Source organism: Myotis lucifugus, unplaced genomic scaffold, assembly GCF_000147115.1.
Source record: "Myotis lucifugus unplaced genomic scaffold, Myoluc2.0 scaffold_4, whole genome shotgun sequence".
Classification (NCBI taxonomy): Eukaryota; Metazoa; Chordata; class Mammalia; order Chiroptera; family Vespertilionidae; genus Myotis; species Myotis lucifugus.
In genome coordinates this window covers 1509526-1535192 of record NW_005871052.1, presented here as the reverse complement: position 1 = coordinate 1535192, position 25667 = coordinate 1509526, and the positions used below count along the sequence as shown (strand labels likewise).

At 35.3% G+C, this 25667-nt stretch overlaps 1 protein-coding gene across 4 annotated transcripts in view; it reads left to right on the top strand.

The window, feature by feature from the left end:
* ZNF711 (zinc finger protein 711) overlaps window positions 1-25667 on the top strand; it is a 39885-nt gene that overhangs the window by 10612 nt on the left and 3606 nt on the right. For 3 of the 4 annotated variants that reach the window (XM_014465002.2, XM_014464992.2, XM_014464999.2), the window contains exons 3-6: window positions 1759-2310; window positions 20661-20813; window positions 21489-21626; window positions 24683-24724. In XM_014465002.2, the coding sequence (XP_014320488.1) occupies window positions 1759-2310; window positions 20661-20813; window positions 21489-21626; window positions 24683-24724 (885 nt within the window). The remainder of the gene's footprint in view (window positions 1-1758; window positions 2311-20660; window positions 20814-21488; window positions 21627-24682; window positions 24725-25667) is intronic. The other variant, XM_014465006.2, reaches the window with a different exon arrangement.

Genomic DNA, 25667 nt, shown 5'->3' with positions numbered 1-25667 from the left:
CTGGTTTCTGGCTGAGCAGTGCTTCCCCTGTGGAAGTGCACTGACCACCAGGGGGCAGCTCCTGTGTTGAGCATCTGCCCCCTGGTGGTTAGTGTGCATCATAGTGACCAGTCATTCTGCAGTTTGGTTGGTTTGCATATTACGCTTTTATTATTTAGGATAAGATGAGGAAGTTTAGGAACTTTTATGCTTGTAATACATACTTTATAATACATTAAGCTTGTCATTTTAAACTCACCTAATTTAACATATGAGCTAGCACTTTTTATGTTTGTTTCCTTTTTTAATTTTAATTTTTGAAAATACTGGTCTCGCCAGAAGTAGAAAAATAATACATAGGTTCCCATTTACCCTTTACTCATCTTCTTCCAATGGTGATACCTTTATAACTAAGTTACTATTAGCTGTTGTCCTATATAATAAAAGGGTAATATGCAAATTGACCAAACAGCAGAATGACTGGTTGTTATGGCATGCACTGACCACCAGGGGGCAGACGCTCAACGCAGGAGCTGCCCCCTAGTGGGTGGCAGGAGCCTCTCCCGCCTCCGCAGCAGCACTAAGGATGTCCGACTGCGGCTTAGGCCTGCTCCCCATGGGGCCTAAGACATCAGTCGGACATCCCCCAAGAACTCCCGGACTGCTAAAGGGTGCAGGACGGGCTGAGGGACACCCCCTTCACCAGTGCACGAATGTCGTGCACAGGGCCTCTAGTAATATCGTAACCAGGAAATCAATATTGGTGCATTGCTGTTAAGTACAGACTTCATTCAGTTGTTACCATTTTTTTCTACGTACATTTGTGTGTGCGTGTGTATAATTCTATGTAGTTTTAACCCACATATAGATTTGTGTAAACACCACCCCAATGAAGATACAAACTGTTCCATTACCATATATATGCTATGCCGATACATTCACACACACATACCCACACTTGGCAACTGCTAATCTATTCTCCAGCTGTGTAGTTTTTTTATTTGTGAATGCTATAGAAGTTATTCCATTTATACATTATACAGTATTGTAAACTTTGGTAATTGCCTTTTTGCACTCAGCATAATTTTTTGGAGATTCATTCAGGTTGTTGAATGTAGCAGTGGTTTGTCCCTTTTTTGTTGCTGAGTAGTATTCCATAGTAAGGATGTGTCAGAATTGGTTTAGCAAACCATTCATTGCTGAAGGACATTTGGATTATTTTCAATTTTTTGCTACTATGAGTAATAGTTACTATGAGCTGTTATGAATATTTATGTGTAGTTTTTTGTATAAACATATGTTTTAATAATTTTGTGGAAAATTTCCTAGAGCCAAGTGTTGGGTTGTATGGTAAGTACATGTTTAGTTTTATAAGAAACCGCCAAACTATTTTCCAGAGTGTCTGCTACATTTTACATTCCCACCAGCAAAATATGAGATATCAACTTTCTCCACATCCTCACCAACCTGTGCTGTTATTTGTTTTTTATTTCAATTGTTCTAATTGGTGTGTAGTGATATATCACTGTGACTTTATGTTTTACTTGAAAATAAAATACATCATTTTTAAGGTTCTAATTTAGATTTTGCGAACATTGTTTTCACCCCCTTCCTGATTGGTGATGGTTTTTATTACACTCCAATTATCAGTGATTTTTTTTAAATGATAGTTTGGCCAGGACTATTTCTTACTTAAATATTTTATGTCATCTAACATATTAAGTACAGTTCTTTTAACTAATAATATAACTACTTTTTGAATAATTGTTTATGTTATAGTGGCTGGAATGGCTGGTACTGCGCATATCGATGGAGACCATATTGTTGTTTCAGTTCCTGAGGCTGTATTAGTTTCTGATGTTGTCACAGATGATGGGATAACTCTTGATCATGGCCTTGCAGCTGAAGTTGTTCATGGGCCTGATATCATCACTGAGACCGATGTAGTAACAGAAGGTGTAATTGTTCCTGAAGCTGTACTTGAAGCTGATGTCGCTATTGAAGAGGATATAGAGGAAGATGATGGTGATCACATCTTGACTTCTGAGCTAATTACAGAAGCCGTTAGAGTACCTGAGCAGGTTTTTGTGGCTGACATTGTTACTGGTCCTGATGGACACTTAGAACATGTGGTCCAAGATTGTGTTTCAGGAGTTGACTCTCCCACAATGGTATCGGAGGAGGTTCTTGTAACTAATTCAGATTCAGAAACTGTGATTCAAACAGCTGGTGGTGTTCCTGGATCTACAGTTACTATTAAAACTGAAGATGATGATGATGAGGAGGAGGAGGATGTCAAGAGCACTTCTGAAGACTACTTAATGATATCATGTAAGTGGAACATAAAGTTCATAAGTACTTGAGAGATTGATTTATATATAACCTGGAAAGTTTTTGTGGGATGAGGGATTTACTCAATAAAATTGATGGGGGTAATTTTTTTAAAAAGAAAATTTTCAAAACTATTGTTGACATGCTTTTTTGAATTTGCTCATATTTTTAATTTACTGAATGAATATTCATACCCAAAATAAAATAACATACTTTAGTAATATCTTAGAACAGAAATATAGATTTGGAAAGTACAGTAAGAACAACTGATACAGAATTTTAATGGTAAATATATATATTTTAAAATGGGAAATTTATTTTAGGTAGCCATTGCTTTACTTTTAATATGGCAGGTATTGGAGTTGTTCAGTTTTGCTTAGGAATTTAAGCATAATATGTTCAAAAATGTATAATTAGTTTTTATGCAACACTTGAAAAGTAAATTATAAACTCAGATTGTGTTCTACAATTTTCCCTGTGTGTTTTTTTCTGTTTGTGTAAATATGTGTGTTTATTTCAGACTGCTTTACGATGTCCTTAAGACACTCTATCTGGAGGAGGAAGATAGAAATATCTTGTTCTCATTCTAAGTGGTGCGTTTGCCTGAATAGCAACAATAATAAAAATCTAATGATAAGTTATAGATGGAGCTAGAGATAGAAGTGGGTCTATTCATTATAAATTTGAAGGGATCATGCTGGAAGTAGTAAAGCTTAGGTAAAGACTTCACTTTTCTGTAGAGGATATTTGTTCTTTTCTTTATAAAATTACAAAATGGTTGATTGGGAGCTAAAGTATATGTATGTATGTATGTATGTATGCATACAGTGATTATTATATGTGTGTATCAGTGAATTTAAATGAAAAAAATTAGATTGATTTTAAATATGATTATGAAGTCTAGTGTGTTAACTTTTTCCTCTATATGCAATTTTGAATATTTACATTGTTTTTAAGGGAATGATTCAAGCTACTAAAAGACTGTGTAAATGTTACTATCTCTTTTTAAACTAATGTGGATTACTAAAGCAACTCCATATTTACATTTAACCTTACATAAAAAAACAACCTACAGTTATGTTTGTATAACATGGTATGGCAAAGTCAGTAGTCTTTCTGTACCAACACAAATTCAATATGCCTTTAAAATGGGTACTTGTCAAATTAAACTCTTTAGTGTTAACATGGTCTAAAATTTAAACATCATGTAATGTAAATAGTCATCCCTTAACATATCATCTATAATTTGATTCTATAAAGGTTTTTTTTAAGTTTCTAGAATATTTTAGTTTCTATTATTTATGTTGATATTACTATATTGACAAATGCAGAGAATTTCTGTCCTACTCTAAGTAGGCTGAAAATTATTTTTTTTAAAAAGTATATTGCTTGAATAATATTGGAACTGCAGCAGGGTCATTCTAAGAGGAATTTAAACTAGGGATTAATGAATTCCTTATTCATTAGTAGAGAAACAGCAACATTTTAAAAAATCCCTTTAAAACTTAAGCATTTTTTAATTTTGGAAAGCAGGGTATACAAATAGACAAAAATGAAGTTTTTTATATCACCCATTTTCCCACGACCCAGGTCCTAGACTATATTTTATAAAGGTTAAAATACTCAAATAAGACTAGGTACTCTTTCTTACCATTTTCATATGTTTTATTTTATTCTTATTTTTATATAGCTTTTCTTTTTATCCATCTCTTAATATTTACTTCATTTTGTTTACCTCTTGGTTTCTGTTGGCCATTGAATCTTTTAGGAATTCGAGAATAAATTGCCTTGAAAGGATTCGGTGTTAAATTAACATTAAAGTCCTATTCTTTGTTTATTTTTCCAAGATAGAGATTTTCAAAATATCTAAGAGATAAAGTTGAGAACTTAAAACATACCTTTGTCTTATTTCTGAATCCCTGAATAATCCTATAAGGAAATCTTGTCAGTAACTGAGTTTTAGAGGTAAAGAGTTTATCTTCTCTGAATATCTGAGGTGCATCTGAATTTTTTCTGCTTTCAGGCTACACTTCACAAATTCTTTATCTTAGATGGTTAGGTTCTTCCACTTGTGCTAAGTAACTTGGATATCATCATCATCATCGTCATTATTATTATTATTATTTTATGATGGTGAAGATATGGAGGAAAAGGAACCCTAGTACACTGCTGGTAGGAAGGCAGACAGGTACAGCCACTATGGAAAACAGTGTGGACTTTACTCAAAAAATTAAAAATGGAACTGCCATTTGATCCAGTGATCCCACTGCTAGGAATATAGTCTAAGAAGCCTGAAACACCAATCAGAAAGAATATATGTACTCCTGTGTTTATAGCAGTGTTATTTACGATAGCTAAGATCTGGAAACAGCCCAAGTGCCCAACAGTAGATGAATGAATTAAAGAACTATGGTATATTTATGCAATGGTATACTATGCAACTGTAAAAAGGAAGGATCTCTTACCATTTAAGACAGCATGGAGGGACCTGGAGAGTATTATGCTAAGTGACATAAGTCAGTCAGAGAAAGACGAGTATCACATAATGTCATTTATATGTGGACTCTAATGAACAAAATAAACTGATGAGCAAAATAGAGCCAGAGACACTGAAGCATGCAACAGACTGATGTATACCAGAGGGAAGGGAGGGGGTGGGAAGAGAATAACCAAAGAACTTATATGCATATATGCATAACCCATGGACATAGACAATAGTGTGGTGAAAGCCTGGGGAGGGGGTGGGAGTAGGCTGGAGGGGGTCAATTAGGATAAAAGGGGACCATCCTATATAATAAAAGCCTAATATGCTACGTGTCTGACCGTTAGTTCGACCAGTCACTATGACACGCACTGACTACCAGGGGGCAGACCCTCCGACCGGTAGGTTAGCTTGCTGCTGGGGTCTGGGTGAGATGGGCTGGACACACCCTGGAGCCTTCCTGCGGTCCCTCTTTGGCCCTGATCGTGCACTGGTGGGGTCCCTTGGCCTGGCCTGTGCCCTCGCAATCTGGGACCCCTCGGGAGATGTTGGAAAGCCAGTTTCTGCCTGATCCCCACAGGCCAGGCCAAGGGACCCCACCGGTGTACTAATCCATGCACCGGGCCAGTTTCGGCCCAATCTCTGCAGGCCAGCCCAAGGGACCCCACCAGTGCACAAATCCGTACACCAGGCCTCTAGTCTATAATACTTTCAACAATAAAGATAAAAGTAACTTGGATATTAATAGCATAACTATCTGTCTAAGACAAAGTTACCCTAGGTTTGTTTTTCTTTAAAATACCAAACTCCCATTAAGACATTTATAGGTGATGATTTCCTTTATAAAAAGCATCACTGAAGGAGGGAAGTTCCTTTAAGTGATGAACTAATATGCTGCATTTAAATTACTTTTGACCTATAAAATCAGTTTATATTTCTTTCAGGAGCATATTTTTATACAAAGCACAATATCTTGATAGGGCCTTTAGAGGAGATAACATCAACCTCATCAGCTTTATGGGTAAAAGAGAAAAGTAAATACCTATTATAATTTTTTTAATATAATAGTTTTGTTGAGATATAATTCATATGCCATGCAATTTACCTTTTAAGATGTGTAGTTCAGTGGTTTTTAGTATATTCAAGGAATTGCACAACCATTACTATAATCAATTGTAGAATATTTCTTCACCCCACAAGTAAACCCCATACCTTTTATCAGCCACCTCCCCCACTTCAACGCCCCCTAGGTAACCACAGCTTCAATTTCTGTCACTATAGATTTGCCTATTCTAAAATTTTCATAGAAATGGAAGTGTATACTATGTGGCCTCTTGTGTCTGGCTTCCTTCACTTAGCATAATGCTTTCAAGGATTATCTATGTAGCATGTCAGTACTTCAGTTTTATTACCAAGTAATATTCATTATATGGATATACATTTTATTTATCCATTTGATAAATCATGGTCATTTGGGTTGTTTCTACTTTTTGGCTATAATGAATAATGCCAACATGAATAATCATGTACATGTTTTTGTGCAACTATATGTTTTCAGATCTCTTTGGTATATACCTAGGTATAGAATACCTTTGTAATAAAATGTTACTAATTTTTTTTTTCAGCATTGTGAAATACAAATGTTTTACACATATCCTGACCCCATCCCTGTGGTACATCAAACACTGTATACTGATAATATGATATCCACCATATAATTTTGGAATGTAACATAAAAGGGGTACAGTAGAAAGCCTACTTAGCTTTAAAAAGGAATGTTATATATTTTGCTAAAATGAAATTTTGATCATATTGTGTCAATGGTTTATAAAAAAAATATCAAACGTTAACACTTTACAGTGTTGGCTAACAGTGCACCTTACTCATTTAGGTTATATTTAGTGCTAACAGAATTCTGTCGTGTATGTAATGTCACCTGTTTATTGCTGAGTAGAATGCCATATGAGTTGAGAAACAGCACTGTGAGACTTGAATATTGTAAACCTTATAACAAGCAAAAAGGTTAAGTTTGAATTTGGGGTATTTTGAATACTAAATGCATTAAGAAGAGTCTTTGAGGATCTATTTATAAAGTCATTGATTGCCAAGAACAGTGGCCCTATGTGCATTGGGTAATAGAGCAGGAAGCGGTGCCTTAGCTGTTGCCACCACCACCTCAACCTTACCCTTTCCCCCAACTGCTAGCAGCACTCCCCTCCACCACACTGCTTCCATCACGCTGCCATTCTCTCTCTCTCTCTCTCTCTCTCTCTCTCTCTCTCTCTCTCTCTCACACACACACACGCGCACACACAGACACACACACTACCACACACAAAAGAGTTGCTGCACCTATCTTATTCCCCTTTCCTCAAACAATTGAGTCTCTTCCCCCAACCCCCTCCACCATCTCCCCATACATACACCACTGAGTTGCTATCCCCTCACCTCCTTTGCCAGAGCAAAGGAACCCCTCCCCCAACCCTTGCCACCCACAACCTCCCTTCCCCTGCACCCCTGCCGGAGCAACAGAGCAGCCCCTGGCATGCAAGGGTAGCTGTGACTCCCACCTCAAGGGAGGTCCACTAGCTCAACAATAGGAGAACCACTATCTCTACCCTCCCAACTCCTGATGATTCTGCAGTATTGTGAGTGAACTTGGCCAGCCTGGTTCCTAGGTGCAGAACATATTCCAGGAAGTCCGGGCATACTCTGAGAAAAAATGAATTGTGTGGCTCTTGGGTGGGGTCCATTTTTCCCTCTCACTTCCAACTGGTGCCACGGTTCCTATTCAGAGCCCTCCCTACTCATGGACAAATCTTGATCTCTTTGGGCCTGATGATCTCTGCTGGCCTCACCATAAAGACTCCTTGAGACACTACAACAAAAGTCCCAGAGCACCCAGTGGGTGGCAGTTGACCTTGAATATACCTCACAAAGCAAGAAAAATCTCAAACTAACTTTACACTTAAAGGAACTAGAAAAAGAACAACAAAGGCAAAGTTAGTAGAAGGACAGAAATAAAGATAGGAGTGGAAATAAATGTAAGGGAGTCTAAAAAACAATACAAAAGATCAATGAAACCAAGAACTGATTCTTGACAAGATAAACAAGATTGATAAACCTTTAATCAGATTCATTAAGAAAAAAAGAGGACCCACATAAATAAAATCCGAAATGAAAGAAGGGAAGTAACATCTGACATCACAGAAATACAAAGGATTATAAGAAAATATGAACAACTATATGACAAGAAATTGGATAATCTGGAAGGAATGGATAAATTCTTAGAAACATGCTATCCTCCAAAAATGATTCAAGAAGAAACAGCTCTAGCCAGTTTGCCTCAGTGAATAAAGCTTCGACCTGCAGTTTGAAGGGTCCTGGGTTCGATTCTTGTCAAGGGCATGTACCTTGGTTGCAGGCTTGATCCCTGGCCCTGATCGGAGCATGTGCAAGAGGCAGCAAATCGATGTGTCTCATATCGAAGTTTCTCTTTCTCTGTCTCACCACCTCCTTGCCACTCTGTTTAAAAACCAATGGAAAAATATCCTCTGGTGAGAATTAACAAAAAAGAATAATAAGGAACAGATTATCTCACTAATATGTGGAATGATGAACAAAATGGAACCAGAAGCATGAATACGTGGAACACGCTGGCCGGTGCCCAAGGGGTGCAGTGTGGGTGATGACTGGATAAAAAAGGTGAAGGAAATAGATAAGAACATATGTGCATACCCCATGGACATGGACAATAATTTGGTAAAGGCCAAGGAAGGCAGTTGCCGGAGAGAGTGGAGATGGACAAAGATGGGGTTGAAGGGGAACACCTGCAATAATGTCAACATTTAAAAAAATTAAAAAGAAAAAATGTTGAGCCACAGCATAAAATCAGTTTTTTAAAACAAAAGAAATAGAAAAATCTGAACAGACTGATTAAAACTAATGAAATCAAAGCAGTAATAAAAAAAAAACTCCCAGCAAACAAAAGTCCTGGACTAGGTGGCTTCGCAGGTGAATAGTACCAAACATTCAAAGAATTAACACCTATTCTCAAAGTATTCCAAAAAATTCAAGAGGAGGGAAGACTTCCAAGCTTATTTTATATAGCCAAGCTTATTTTATATGCTAATTCCAAAACTAGATAAAGGCACTAAAAAAAAATAAAATTATAGGCCAGTATCCCTGATGAACATAGATGCAAAAACCCTCAACAAAGTATTAAATCATATCTGGTAATACATTAAAAAACTCATACACCATGTTCAAATGGGATTTATTCCTGGGATGCAAGGTTTGTACAATATCTGCAAATCAATAAACATGATACATCACATAAACAAGACGAAGGATAAATATCATATCAATAGATGTAGAAAAAGTATTTGGTAAAATCTAGCACCCATTTATGATAAAAATTTTCAGCAAAGTGGGAATACAGGGAACATACCTCAACATAATAAAGGATATTTATGAGAAACCCACAGCCAAGATCACAGTGATGAAAAACTTAACATGTTTTCCTTAAGATCAGGAATAAGCCAGGGATATCTGCTTTCACCACACTTATTCAACACTAGAGCCCCGATGCATGAAATTTGTGCAAGAGTAGGCCTTCCTTCCCCCAGCTGCTGGCACTGGCATCCTTCTGGCACCCGGGACCCGGGCTTCCCTCGCAACCCTGGCTCTGTCTGGAAGGAAGGTAGTCCAAAAGGACGTCCAGTCTAATTAGCATATTATGCTTTTATTATTATAGGTCAGTGATGGCGAACCTATGACACGTGTCAGAGGTGACACGCGAACTCATTTTTTTGGTTGATTTTTCTTTGTTAAATGGCATTTAAATATATAAAATAAATATCCAAAATATAAATCTTTGTTTTACTATGGTTGCAAATATCAAAAAATTTCTATATGTGACACGGCACCAGAGTTAAGTTAAGGTTTTTCAAAATGCTGACACGCCGAGCTCAAAAGGTTCACCATCACTGTTATAGATAGTACTGGAAGTCCTAGTCACAAGCAGTCAGACAAGAAGAAGAAATATAAGGCATCTGAATTGGAAAGGAAGAAATAATATCATTTGCAGATGAAATGATGCTGTATATAGAAAACCCTAAAGATTCCACCAAAAACTACTAGAACTGATATATGAATTCATTAAACTATCAAGGTTCAAAGTTAATATTCAGAAATTGGTTCCATTTTTATACAACAATAATGAAATATGAAAAAGTGAAGGTAATGTTATCCCATTCACAACTGCATCGAAAAGAAAAATTATGTAGGAATAGATTTAAGGAGGTTAAAGACCTGTACTGGGAAAATTGTAAGATACTGAAGAAAGAAATAGAAGAAAATACAAATAAATGGAAGCATAAACTGCCATCATAGATAGGAAGAATTAACATCATTAAAATATCAATGCTAACCAAATCAACCTATAGACTCAGTACCATTCCTATCACATACCATCAGTGTATTTCACAGAACTAGAACAAATAATCAAAAAAATTTACACGTATCCATAAGAGAACCCGAATAGTCTCAGCAATATTGAGAAAGAGGAACAAAGTTGGAGTTATCAAAATACCTGATATCAAGCTATGCTACAAGGACAAAACAACTTGGTTCTGGCATAAAAACATAAAGATCAATGGAACAGAATAGAGTGCCCGGAAATAAACTGGCACCATAAATAGTTATTGCAATATTATTGACTATATTCTCTATGCTGTACTTTGCATCTCCTATGACTTTTGTAACTACCAGTTTGTACTTCTTAATTCCTTCACCTCTTCCAGTTTCCCAAGCCCCACCCCCTCTGGGAAAGCCCAGTCCATTCTCTGTCTATGATTCTATTTCACTTTTGTTTATTTGTTTATTCTGTTCTTTAATTCCAAATATAAGTGAAATCCTATGGTATTTCTCTCTCTGACAGACTTATTTCACTGAGCATAATACACTATTTTAAAAAAGAGAAGTTATTAAACCAATAATATATACTTCATCATCTTTTTTTTAAATTGACTTCAGAGATGAAGGGAGAGGGGGAGAGAGTTGGAAACATCAATGATGAGAATCATTGATCGGCTTCCTCCTGCACGCCTCATACTGGGGATCGAACCTGCAATCTGTGCATGTGCCTTGACCAGGAATTGAACCATGACCTGGTTCATAGGTCAATGCTCAACCACTGAGCCATGTGAGCCTGGCTTCCTCTTTTTTTTTTTTTATTATTTGAATCTGTTTCATTGCTTCCCAAAAATATTTGCCAAAAATGAAGTAACAGAACTAGAAGCTATAAAGGAATGAAAATATTTAACTTGTTTATATTGATCATTTTGGTGCTTTCTGTCATAGACAAATAGTTTGAACACTTAAATAGTATTAAGTCTATATTTAATCACAAAGTTAAACTTTGCATTGTAAAAGAATTTCTCGAATTTATTGTTTTTCACCATTTTGAAAGGCAAAAGGACTATTTTTGAAAATGTATGTATAAAATTTCAAAGTGAGGTAGGGAAAATCTAGACTTTGACCGATTTAGATTTTTAAATTAAATTTATTAAGGTGACATTAGTCAACATGAACATATAGTTTTCAGGTGTAGGTTTCTATGTTACAAAATCTGTATATTGCACCATGTGCCCACCAGGCAGAGTCAAATCTTCTCCAGTCAACATATATTAGGACCCCCTCCTCACCCTACCCCATTCCCTCTGGCAACCACCACACTGCTGTTTGTGTTCACGAATTTCAGTTTTATATCCCACACATGAGTGAAATCATATGGTTCTTAGATTTTTCTGACTGACTTATTTAACTTAACATAATATTCTCAAGATCCATCCATCCATGTTGTTGTAAATGGTGCTATTTCATTCTTTCTTATGGATGAGTAGTATTCCATTGTGTATAATGGAATACTAACATCTTTATCTAGTCCTCTATTGTAGGACACTGGTTGTTTCCATGTCTGGGCCACAGTGAATAATGCTGCAATGAACATAGGGTGCATATGTTTTTGTGAATACATGATTTTAAGTTTTTCAGGTATATACTCAAGAGAGGAATTGCTAAGTTGTAGGGTGGCTCTTTTGTTGAATTTTTGAGGAATCACCAGACTGCTTGTATCAGTCTACAAATGATGAAAGAGGGTTCCCTTTTTTCCATAATTTCTCCAACACTTGTTATTGCTTGTCTTGTTGATAATGACCACTCTTAACAGGTGTGAGGTGGTATCTCACTGCAGTTTTGATTTGCAGTTCCCTAAATTTCTTGCCCTTGGTCTGCCTCCACATCTTTACTCCATTATGTATTTCTGACTCCTTTGTCGAAAATTACCTGTCCATATACATGTGTTTTTATAGCTAGGCTCTCTATTCTGTTCCATTGATCAGTATTTTTGTTTCTCTGCCAATACCATACTGTTTTGATTATCTTAGCTCTGTAGTATAATTTGATGTCAGTTAGCATGATACCTCCAGCTTCATTCTTTTTCCTCAGGATTGCTTTGATTATTTGGAGTCTTTTGTGGTTCCATAAAAATCTGATGATTTCTCATTCTATTTCTTAAAAAATGATATTGGGATTTTGATGGAGATTGCATTAAATCTGTATATTGCTTTTGATAATATGAACATTTTAACTATGTTGATTCTTCAATCCATGAACACGATTTTTTTTATTTTTAGTGTCTTTTTCAATATCTTTTAATGATGCTTTGTAATTTTCAGTATATAGATCTTTCACATTCTTTAAGTTTATTTCTAGGTATTTTATTATTTTGTTGCAATGGCAAAGGAATTTTTTTTCATTTCTTTTTCTGAAGTTTGTTGTTAGCATATAGCAGCGGTTCTCAACCTGTGGGTCGCGACCCCTTTCGGGGTTAAATGACCCTTTCACAGGGGTCACCTAAGACCATCGGAAAACACATATATAATTACATATTGTTTTTGTAATTAATCACTATGCTTTAATTATGTTCAATTTGTAACAATGAAATTGGGGGTCACCACAACTTGAGGAACTGTATTAAAGGGTTGCGGCATTAGGAAGGTTGAGAACCACTGGTATATAGGAAAGCAATGGATTTTTCACATTGATTTTGTATCCTGCAACTTGACTATAGTTGTTTATTGTTTCTAATAGCTTTTTGGTGGAATTTTTAGGGTTTTCTACACACAGAATCATGTCATCTGCAAAAAGTGACAATTTTACTTCTTCCCTATTTGGGTGCCTTTTATTTCTTTCTATTTCCTTATTCCTCTGGATAGGACTTTTAGCACTATGTTGAATAAGAGTGGTGAGAGTGGACATCCTTGTCTTGTTCCATTCTTAGAGGAAAAGCTTTCAGTTTTTTGCCATTGAGTATGATATTAGCTGAGGGTTTATCATTTATAGCCTTTGTTATTTTGAGGTACACTTCTATTATTTTATTGAGTGTTTTAATCATAAATAAGAGGTATCTTATCAAATTCTTTTTCTTCATCTATTGATAAGATCATATGATTTTATACTTTCTTTTGTTAATGTGGTGTATTACATTAATTGATTTGTGTTATTCAACCATCTTTGTGCCCCTGGAATGAACCTGATTTGATTGTGGTATATTATTTTATTTTTTGGATGCAGTGTTGTATTTGATTTGCTAGTATTTTGCTTAGGGTTTTTGTATCTGTATTCATCAGAGCTATTGGTCTGTAGTTTTCTTTTTTTGTCTGTTATCTTTGCCAGATTTTGGTATCAGAGTTATATTGGCCTAAAATGTGTTAGGAAGTATTGCTGCTGCTTCTTCAATTTTTTGGAATTGTTTGAGAAGGGCAGGTTTTAAATCTTTGAAGGCGTGGTAGAATTCACTGGTGAAGCCATCTGTTTCTGAACTCTTTTGGGGGAGGTTTTTGATGGTTTTTTCAATTTCCTTACTACTGATTGGTCTATTTAGATTTTCCAATTCTTCATGATTTAGATTAGGAAGGTTATATAAGTATAGGAACTTATCCATTTCTTCTAGGTTATTGAATTTGATGGCATATAGTCTTTCATGATATTCTAATATGATCCTTTGTATATCTATGATGTCCCTGGTGACTTCTCTCTATTTTCTGTTTTTTGTTTCTATGGGTCTTTTCCCTTTTTTTCCTTAGTGAGTCTAGCCAGGGATTTGTCAATTTTATTAATATTTTCAAAGAACCAGTTCTTTGTTTTATTGATTTTTTTGTATAGTCTTTGTTCTCTATTTCATTCAGTTCTGCTCTAATTCTTATTATTTCCTTTCTTCTGACTTTGGGTTGGTTTTGTTCTTCTTTTTTCTAGTTCTTTAAGATCTGATGTTAGGTTGTTTACTTGGGATTTCTCTTGTTTCTTGAGATAGGACTGTAGTGATATAAACTTCCCTCTTATTACTGCTTTTGCTGCATCCCAGAAGTTTTGATATATTGTGTTGTCATTCTCATTTGTCTCTATATAACTTTTGATCTCATCTTTTATTTCTTCTTTGAACCAGTAATTTTTTAGTAGTATGTTGTTTAATCTCCACATATTTGTGGATTTCTTTACTTCCTTTTTACAGTTGATTTCTAATTTCAAGGCATCATGGTCAGAGAATACATTTGGTATAATTTCAATCTTCTTGAATTTGTTGATGCTAGTTTAAGAACCCAACATATGGTCTATACTTGAGAATGTCCTATGTGCACTGGAGAAGATTGTATAATCTGATGGGGTTTTTTTGTGTTGTTTTTGTTTTGTTTTGTTTTTTACTTTTTCAGGCTTTTATTTTTCATCCATTCCTTCCAAGTAAATTAAAGAACAGATTTGTACCACATAGATGCTATGGTTTGAAATCAATCAATAAACATATCACACTGATACCTTTCTTTCTTGCTTTCTTTTCTTCCCTTTCTCCCTGTCTTAATTGCCTGCCTTTTCCCCTTCATTCCTTCTTTCCTTCCATCTTCTCTCATGTTCTCTTTTTTTTAAAATTTCTTTATTGATTAAGTTATTACATATGTGTCCTTATCCCCACATTATCCCCCATCCCCTCTCTCATGCCCTCACCCCCCTGTTGTCTGTGTCCATTGGTTAGGCCTATATGCTTGCATATAAGTCCTTTGGTTGATGTTACGGGATGAAAGGTTCTGCAAATGTCAATTATGTCCATTTGGTCTAGTGTTTCATTTAAGGCTATTTCTTTATTAATTTTCTGTTTGGTTGATCTGTCTAGAGCTTTCAATGGAGTATTAAGGTTCCCCAACTATGATTGTGTTTTGATCTGTTTCTCCTTTAGTTCTGTGAGTAATTGTTTTATATATATTTGGTGCTCTCTGGTTAGGTGCATATATATATTAAAGAAGTGTTATGTTTTCTTGATGTAGTGTCCCTTTTATCATTATAAAGTGTCCATATTTGTCTCTTGTTATCTTTGTCATCTTGAAATCTATTCTGTCAGACATATGTATGGCTGCACCTGCTTTTCTGTGGATGTTATTTGCTTGGAGAATCATTTTCCACCCTTTTACTTTGAATCTACCTTTGTCATTGCAGCTTTGATGTGTCTCTTATAGGCAGCATATGGTTGGGTTTTGTTTATTAATCCACTCTGCTACTATGTGCCTCTTTATTGGGGAATTCAGACCATTTATGTTTAGGGTAATTATTGATGGATGAGGATTATGTATACCCATTTCATTTTTTGTTTTCTGGTCGTTCTGTGCCTCCATTGGTTCTTTTCCTTTGTTTCTGTCCGTTATTTCTGTTTGGTTGTATTCTATACTTCTTTCCTTTGTTTCCTCTTTTGAAGCTATGTATCCTGGTTTGGGGATTTGTGTGTGTGGTTACTATTAGGTTTGTAAAAAATAAACTTGTATATATACTGTAGTATTTTTTCTTTTGAGTGCATCTGATATTCATCCTCCTTTGCCAGTTCAGACTTTTCTCCCTCTTCTTTTATGTTTTCATCACAAATTATAAATGTCAAAAAGTTAACCAACTATAATTCAACAAAGAAATCCCTGCTCAACACAGACGCATGCCTGAGAGACCAGCACATTGAAACATCTAGAGGTGGGAAACCAGGAATAAATGGGGAGACAAGAATGGAGGAAAGTGAAGATGGCCCACAGATGCAGCCCTGCAAGCAGGAGCTCACCGCCCACCCAGGAGAGGAAGGATGCTGGTGGTAGCAGGAGCTTCCTTTGGCTTGAAGAACAGAGAACTGCCGGGGAAGGGCAGTTAAGCAGGGCGAGCAGCAATTGGAATGAACAGTGACTGAGTCAACAGACTCCTGACAGAGCACAGGGTTCTGCCATGTAGAAATCCACTGTTGGGCCAGGGCGGGGTATTTCAGATAAGAAGCGCAACCACTGAGCCCTCCCACCACTCCCAAAGCTCTCCTCCTGTTGCCCTGGGAGTTGGGTTGAGGAGCATATTACCCATAAACCAAGAGCTGTTGCAGTAGAACCACTGTATGTATCCCTCTGCGACTGATCCCCAGGAGGAGTGCTTGGGGCAGGACCCCACAGAGGTCAGGTGTTGCGATTACAGTGAGGGCAAAACAAACTCCACCTCCAAGCAGCATATCTATATTGTCTTAGGGAAGCTGTGGAGGTCAAGCCTGGGAGACCACAGAGGTAAAAAAAAATCTTGCAATTCAGTGCCATCTGCTAGAAAACAGTAGGAAAACCTCTTCACTATTATGGACAGATATAAATGCCTAGGCAAAGAAGAACTTCAAATACCATGAATAACCATGGTAATGAGGATGATCAGAAAGAAAATGAAAAAAACTCCAGAAAGCAAGCTGGAACACATGGATATATGTGATATAAATGACAGATTTCAAGATTGCAGTTCTGAAAATAATAAAATGTGAGAAAATACACAGGCAATTCAATGTACTCTGAAAACAAATCAATGAAAAAAAATGAGTACTTTACCAAAGAGATTGAAACTTTAAAGAAGTCAGAAATCCTAGAAATGAAGCATGCAATTAAGGAGATTAAGAGTAAACTACTGGATTGGGGGTGGACAGGAGCAGGATGGAAAAGGTTAATGGAAAAACGAGGACCTATGTGATACTTTCAACAACAAAAAATGTTTTTAAGAGTAAACTACTGAGCCCAGCCGGCATGGCTCAGTTGAGCATCAGACTATGAACCAGGAGGTTGCAGTTCCATTCCTGGTCAGGCCACATGCCCAGGTTGCAGGCTCGATCCCTAGTAATGGGGTTTTCAGGAGGCAGCCAATCCGTGATTCCTTCTCATCATTGATATTTCTATCTTTCTGTCCCTCTCCCTTCTTTAAAAATATGTATTTTTTTAAAAGAATAAACTACTGAGCATAGAAAACAGCCAATCAGATGGAGGAAAGAATTAGTGATATCAAAGATAGGAATCTAGAAATTAACAAGAGAGAGACAGGAGCATAAAGAAGAAAAAATGAAAGAGCCCTACAAGGACTATCTGATTCCACTAGAAAAAGCAATATTAGAATAATAGGCATTCTGGAGGAGGAGAAGGGGGAGCATGGAATAGAGAGTCTATTCAAACAAATAGTGGATGAGAACTTTCCAAACCTATGGAAAGAACTAGATCTTTGAATCCAAGAAGCAAACCAAATACCTAGTGTCCTCAATCCAAAGAGGCCCTCTCCAAGGCATTTGTTACTGAAGCTGTCAAAAATTAATGACAAAGAAAAAATTCTCAAAGCAGCCAGGGAAAAGAAAGAAGTGACCTACAAAGGAAAACCCATCAGAATTTCATCAGACTTCTCAGCAGAAACTCTACAAGCCAGAAAAGATTAGAACCAAATATTTAAATGTCTGAAAGAGAGAACTTACCAGCCACGAATAATATATCTAACAAAATTATCCTTTAAATATGAAGGAGAAATAAAAATGTTCCTATCCATACGGTAGCTGAGGTATCTTATCACCAGAAACCCTTGATTGCAGGAAATACATAAGGAAGTTATTCTACATGAAACAAAGAACATAAAGTTGATCTTCATTTATTAAGAGTAATGGGTTGATGACTTTATAGTGTCACTATTTATTCCGTTTTTAGTACTTCTGGAATTGTTTAAATGTAGTCAGAGACTTCACAATTTTATGTTTCATATTCGGCACTATGATGTACATAATAGGGAAGAACAGATTTTCAATTCAGATTACATTTCGGTTTCTTAGGGACAAACATTAAAATAAAAATGGATAAGCATTTAATTTTTGGTGGGAATATGTTGTTTAATATTTATAGTAAAAGAAGAGAGTGTATTAATATGTTCATTGCACAATTTGTGCATAGTATTCATGTGAAACTAATATTCTTAAAGGCTGCATGTATGGCAAAGAATCAAATTTTTAAAGTATACTTAAAATGTAAGTAATATTCTCAAATAATATTGCTTTACCTATGTATATGATTTTGAAGTATAGCATATGTTAGTAAATCTAGAAATGTACCAAATTTCTGGTTTGAAGTTGCCTTCCATTGAATCAGCAGAAATTAAGATATGTACTAAGATTTTATTTTGTAATGATTTCTGAAAAGCCCTTTTTATAAAACTAGGTATTTCCTGTGTTCCCTCTTTTTTTTCCAATCCTAAATTCCATATGTTACTTGGTTTTAGAAATACAACTTTTTAAATTTGGGAATTTTTTTTTAAATTTAATTTAATTTAATTTTATTATTTACTGCTTTATTTATTTATTTTAAATATATTTTATTGATTTTTTACAGAGAGGAAGGGAGAGAGATAGAGAGTTAGAAACATCGATGAGAGAGAAACATCGATCAGCCGCCTCCTGCACATCTCCCACTGGGGATGTGCCCGCAACCAAGGTACATGCCCTTGACCGGAATCGAACCCGGGACCTTTCAGTCTGCAGTCCGACGCTCTATCCACTGAGCCAAACCGGTTTCGGCAAATTTGGGAATTTTTATGTGAGCATATTTTATGACCACTATTTTTTTTTAAAAAAATTATCTATCTCTATTGTTGAGAGTATTCCAGATGGCTCCCCCCTCCATTTTTTCCCATTGACCTGATACACCCTACACCTGCCCCTCCCAGGCCTTCACCACACTATTGTCTGTGTCCATGGGCTATGCATATATGCATATAAGTTTCCCAGTTAATCTCACCCCATTACCCACCCCTGCCTTCCTTCTGAGATTCTTCAATCTGTTCCATGCTTCTATGTCTCTGGATCTATTTCGTTCATCAGTTTAATTTGTTCATTAGATTTCACATGTGAATGAGATTATATGATACTTGTATTTCTCTGTCTGGCACATTTCGCTTAAAATAATACTCTCCAGGTCCTTCCATGCTGCCTCAAATGGTAAGAAATCCTTCTTTTTCACAGCTGCATAGTATTCCATGGCATACATGTACCACAGCTTTTTTATCTACTCATCTATTGATGGGCACTTGTGCTGTTTCCAGATCTTAGCTATTGTAAATTGTGCTGCATATAGGGGTGCATATATTCTTTCTGATTGGTGTTTCATGTTTTTTTAGGATATATTCCTAGAAGTGGGATCACTGGGTCAAATGACAGTTCCATTTTTAAATTTTTGACCAAATTCCATACTGTTTTCCATAGTGGCTATGCCAGTCTGCATTTGACCAGCAGTGTAATAGAGTTCTCTTTTCTTCACATCCTCACCAGTACTTGTCATTTGTTGATTTGTTGATGATAGCCATTCTGACAGTGTACATCTCCTGGGGCAGTGGTCGGCAAACCGCGGCTCGCGAGCCACATGCGGCTCTTTGCCCCCTTGAGTGTGGCGCTTCTACAAAATACCACGTGTGGGCGCACGTACAGTGCAATTGAAACTTCGAAGTCAGTTTTCGGCCTGGGTGAGTCTATTTTGAAGAAGTGGCGTTAGAAGAAGTGGGGGGTGTCGGTCAGTTGGACGACAGGAGACGCGGCGCAGGCGGGCTGCGGGATACGCAGCACGAGGGAGGCGCCAAATATCAACAGTACTTAAACTATATAGGTAGGTTAATAACAATGTACCTACCTATATAGTTTAAGTTTAAAAAATTTGGCTCTCAAAAGAAATTTCAATCGTTGTACTGTTGATATTTGGCTCTGTTGACTAATGAGTTTGCCGACCACTGTCCTAGGGCAAGGGAAACTAAGGAGAAAATAAACAAATGAGACTACATCAAAATAAAAAGCTTCTGTACAGCAAAAGAAAACATCAACAAAATGAAAAGGGAGCCCACTGCATAGGAGAACATATTTGACAATGATATATCTGATAAGGGGTTAATTTCCAAAATATATAAGGAATTCATACAACTTAACAAAAGGAAGACAAACAATCCAATTAAAAAATGGGCAAAGGACCTAAATAGACACTTCTCTAACGTGGACATACAGATGGCCAAGAGACATGAAAAAAGCTGTCACTAATCACCTGAGAGATGCAAATTAAAACGACAATGAGGCATCACCTCACATTTGTTAGAATGTTCTAATTTTTATGTTATTAAATTTGGTATAAGGTTTTAACTTAAAATGTTCAATGTGAAGGAAGATTATCTTTCCCAAACCATTATAATTAAAGCTATATAGGTATTAAATGTTATATATATACATATATATGTATATGTATATATATATAAATTGAAACCTGTGAATAGATTTTTATATAATGTGATCATCATGTAGTATATCTGTTGTACTCCTTTTTTTCATGAAACATACCACTTTTAATGGTTGTATAATAGGTCATTAAATGAATACAGTGTGTAGGTGGTTAACATGCTATTTCTTGTTGCACTTATGCTTAACACCCACTAAATGTCGGTTACTTTTTGACTGAGATATATACTTTTTTATATTTTACAGTGGATGATGTTGGGGGGAAATTGGAGCATATGGGGAACACACCATTAAAAATCGGCAGTGATGGTTCACAAGATGTTAAAGAAGATGGATTTGGTTCAGAAGTAATAAAAGTATATATATTTAAAGCTGAGGCTGAAGATGATGTTGAAATAGGTACAAAGACTTAGTTTTTTGCTGTAATAATTAGAACTTATTCTTATCTTTTCTAGAGACTATACTAAAATTGACTTAAAAGTGCAGATTTTTTTATAGGTTTCTTTGGGGATGGAATATAAAAATGCATATGAAATATAAAACAGGAATTGAGAATATATCATACTTAGATTCTTTCAAACATGAGTAGAATATTACAGTTGATATATTAAAACAAATGAGTGGAGAGGATTTAGTTTATTGGTGAAAATGATAATGAGTATTTAAGGGCAGGCTAGAATTGCCTGCTTGGATTTCAGTCCTAGTTCTGCCATTTAGCTGAGTGGCCTTTTGTGATTTACTTAACGTCCTTCTGCCTTAGTGTTCTCATCCGTAAAGTAAGCCATAATGATAATAACTACCTCATGGGGCTTTTGTGAAGATTAAATGGGTAAATGCATGTAAAGGTCTTATAGAATGCTTGGCGTATAAGTGTGATGTGTTATATTTGTTATTTGTCAGTGATGTATAAAAAGTTAAACTGTAAATTATAAGAAAATTTTCTTGACATTTAGAAATTTGTATTGGAATATTTTGGAAGAATATTTTTCTAAAAAATATTTATTATATTCTCATTAATTTAAGAAATTATTCCATGATACTTCTCTATTTTGATATGTGTTTTAATTTTTTAAGGTGGAACAGAAATTGTCACAGAGAGTGAGTACACCAATGGACATTCTGTAGCTGGAGTGCTTGACCAGAGCCGAATGCAACGGGAGAAGATGGTTTACATGGCGGTTAAAGATTCTTCTCAAGAAGAAGATGATATCAGTAAGAACAAAAGGGCACTGGAGTGACTTATTAGTAGCCATCATGCATTCTTTTAAAAAATAAAGTATTCCCAGAAATACAAGCACTATATAGGAAAAAAAAGTCACTAAAATAAGCTTGACCCTTTGCTTAAAATAATTTAAAAGGGAAGGGTCCTTTTGATTATCCATACATACATGTATTGCTCAAATTAGCAAATATGAAATAGTATGTCCAGATACCAGGGATACAGAGATCAGCAATATACTGTTGCTGGCTTCAGTAGAACCCACAAAGACACAGGGAATTATGGAGAATCTACTTTCTCTGTGTTAATGGATATGTCATGTGTATATTATCTCATTTAATTCTCACACCTCATCTGTGAAGTAGGTGGTATTATCCCTGTTTTATACAGGGAAAAAATGCTCAGGGAAGTTAAGTAATTACCCAAGGTCATTCCAATATTAAGTGAGGAAGGTAGGGTTTGAATTCCTATCTATCACTCTACTGCCACTGTTCTTTCCACATGGCAATTACCACTGTTGGCCTTTATCTGGATTTAGCAGTGAAAGGGAAAACTAGTTGTTTGCCTACTATCCCTGAGGGATTAGTTGAGTAAGTATTTTTCCAAGTCAAGCTGCCAGGATCTTTACTTATGATTCCTTTGATAGTCTCCAAGTAGTTGCTATTTAAGGCTTCTTAGGGCTGAGTATCACAGAGTGATAAAAGATCCTCAGATTTCCTTTCCTGCCATTTCCTTATGAAGACATTTTATTCTCTGCTTACTTTCTTCTCACTTCTTTGTAGGAATGCAGCCCTTCCCTAAGGCTTCTTCTGTCTTCTTGCCATACTAAGACAAAAACTGCTTTGTTTTGCCCTAGAAGGGCAAGAGCCTCCACTTAAGTGCATTACCTTGACAGTACCCATCTTTACCTATACTGCATTTTGATCCCCACTCCTCAAATTTCCTTCCCTTAAAAGCCACGGGGAACTGGATTCTAATTCCAAACATAAATAATATACTATACCTGAAAATATTGAAACAAATTCGTCTAAAGGATTTGATTGAAGAGGTAGAGAGTTAAATGAAATAATTTCTATTTGGTCTCTAAATTCTTTATTTTTATTTTTTCATCATTGGTAAGTAAGTAAAGGGGCACAGTAGAAGGTGGGAGATGGAGACTTAGGTTACCTGATTCCAGAATTCCATGGGAATTTGTGTAACTTACACCAATGACTTTTTCTGGTTAATTGAAAGAACAGAAACTGAGAAGAAGAGGAGTACTTTTTCCCCACATGTGTCCCTTGTTTCTTCTGTAGGGAATAGAAGATCTCATTATGTGAATGAAAGGAAAAGCATAAATTCAAGACAATTTAATGAATCTCATTTATTGCTTTTTCCCTTTAATAAAGTCTCAGAAAATCCTATCTTTTGACTGAAAGGGCGTCCACATATTCTTGAGCACCAACAATATATATATGACATGTAATATGTTTTATATATCTATACATATATTTGACTTTAATTTAAAATGTTTTCATTATTAATATTTTTGACCATTTTTCATTGAATATACAGTACCGTATGTAAGTTGCAATATGTGAGATATCATGGACCACTTTTCTAGTATTGATGCTACAGGAAATGCTTTCTGAGTTCCAAATAACTATCAGGCAGAATTATGGAATACAATTCTTTTAATATAGTTATGCCAATGGACTATAAAATCAGTCAGTATATTTCAAGCACACATATTTTATATAATCTAAAAGCCATTTTTATAGGAGGACTATGTTCTAAGAGGAGAAAAATAATTTTGATAAATTACTTTCTCCCAGTGGCACTAGCTTCTAAATTGCCTATTGTAATTTTTAAATTAACCAAATTGAAATAATGAAAGTTAAAAGATTTAAATTGTTTGGAATTTTTACCCATTTATTAAATAGGGTTATAAACAAGCATTTCTAAAATTTAGGTTGTGCTGAAATAGCAGATGAAGTTTACTAGTATATGGAAATCACTGTAGGGGAAGAGGAAGAAACTTATCTCCCTGAAACTCAGCTTGAGGACTCTAATGTTAATAAAACAATTGCCCCTGTTGTCTGGGCTGTGGCATATGGTAGGACATTGACATTTTTTCACCTGATAAGTACATAACATATCTATTTGACCAGCCTTTAAGTCATTAAATATGTTGTGCTCATACCCTTTATGAATTGGCTAATATTATAAAACTAGAGGCCCAATGCACGAAATTGTTCAAGGGGCTCGGCCCTCACAGCTCCAGCTTCATCTGGACAGTCGTTCTGCTGTTGGGCTGTTCGTCCAATTTGCATATTATGCTTTTATTATTATACATGTTTTGCTGTGGACTGATTCATCTCTAGTTACCTACATGATTTTCCTACCACGTATATTGTGCTATTTAAAATGAACCTTGCTTAATGCATTGTGCTTTTCAAATAGGATTTATTTAAAATCCTACCTATATAAGTAAGTGCCATAAAATTTTTAATTTTTCTAAAATAGGGATAGCCTTTGAAAATTCTTCCCCTTTTGGAAAATCGTATTTTCATGTATTAACACTACAGATAATAAGATTTTGAGGTTTTGAAAAGGAACAAAAACCCAGGTTATAAAAAGTAAATTTATCAAGTTATTTTTTCTTTCTACTTTATTTTGTTCCTACTTAATTTACAAGATGGTCCATGTATACTCTGAAACATTTTGGTGTTCAAATGTATTAATTTATCTTAACTTGGTTTTTCTAAGGGTTTATTCATTCAAGAGTTTTTCATTGAAAATCTTCAATTTTAAGGGTACTCTGCAGAATTATCTACCCAGTTTTTATTTAGAAAGTAAGATTTTTCTGGATATTACAGTTCCAAGGATGCTGACAGCAGGCCTTATTTTCAGTGTGTGAAATTATCTAATCTATGGGATGGAAGAAGTCAACAACAAAATTTAATTCAAGGAATGGTGGTCAGAGTAAGATTTTGTAGATAAAGATGTGATCCGCTAGTAATCATTATACTCAACATATCAGTTTTTAATTAGTCTTTTTTTTTTTTAGTAGATGAAAGAAGAGTTTCAAGAAGGTATGAAGATTGTCAAGGTGAGAGAGCTTTATATGTGAGTTATAAGTCAAATAGCCAATTTTGTATACTGTTTGTCAGATGAAGAGTTATTAGTTTATATGTACAGACACATTTTTTGGACTTTTACTTGCCTGACCATATATAATTAGTTACAGAGGAATTTGCCTATTTATTAGTTACATAAATAATTTGTATTATTCTGTGAATGCTGTTAATTTACATTTACCTTAAAATACAATACCAGGTAACTTACCACATGCTTTATAAAAGGCTGTTATGGAAAAAATATATAAAATATAAATTATTTTGACTGAAGTGTAAAAATTGTCCATGATATCAACTATTTATTAATATCTTCTTTGGGGCAGAACTGTTTTCTATTTTTGTATTGCAGCCAGTAGATTTATGTAACTGGTACATAAAATCCATGTGTCAGCTTAATTTTTTTTATTTTAACACACTCTATATAGTGTTATACCATGGTTAATAGTTCATTTTCTTTTCTTAAGCAAAGAGACTTTTTCTTATGATAAAGTGTATGTCTATTCCATTTTTACCCTTAGGAGGTATTTGAATCTCTATATTGAAATGTAGATTTCAAAGGAATTGATGAGAGGCAAAAATTACAGCATATAATCTAAAGAGTTTTGTAGGTCTACATTTTTAAACTAAATTGCATAACACAACAGATTTGTGACAACTGAGATTATATTAAGTGCTTTATTCTGTATACACTGATCACACTGACATTGCCTGCCACATCTATCTTAAAATGCATCTTAATACTTTTCACATTAAGTAAACTATTCTAAAGCGTATATATGAGATGTTTATGTGTTACACATAGTCACCATGACTATATAGGTTCACTGACACATGTATTTCTTTTCTAAATCTCTTTAATTTCATCAGCCTTCATTGGTGATAAATTGATCTGATGCCAAGATTTTGTTTAGGATC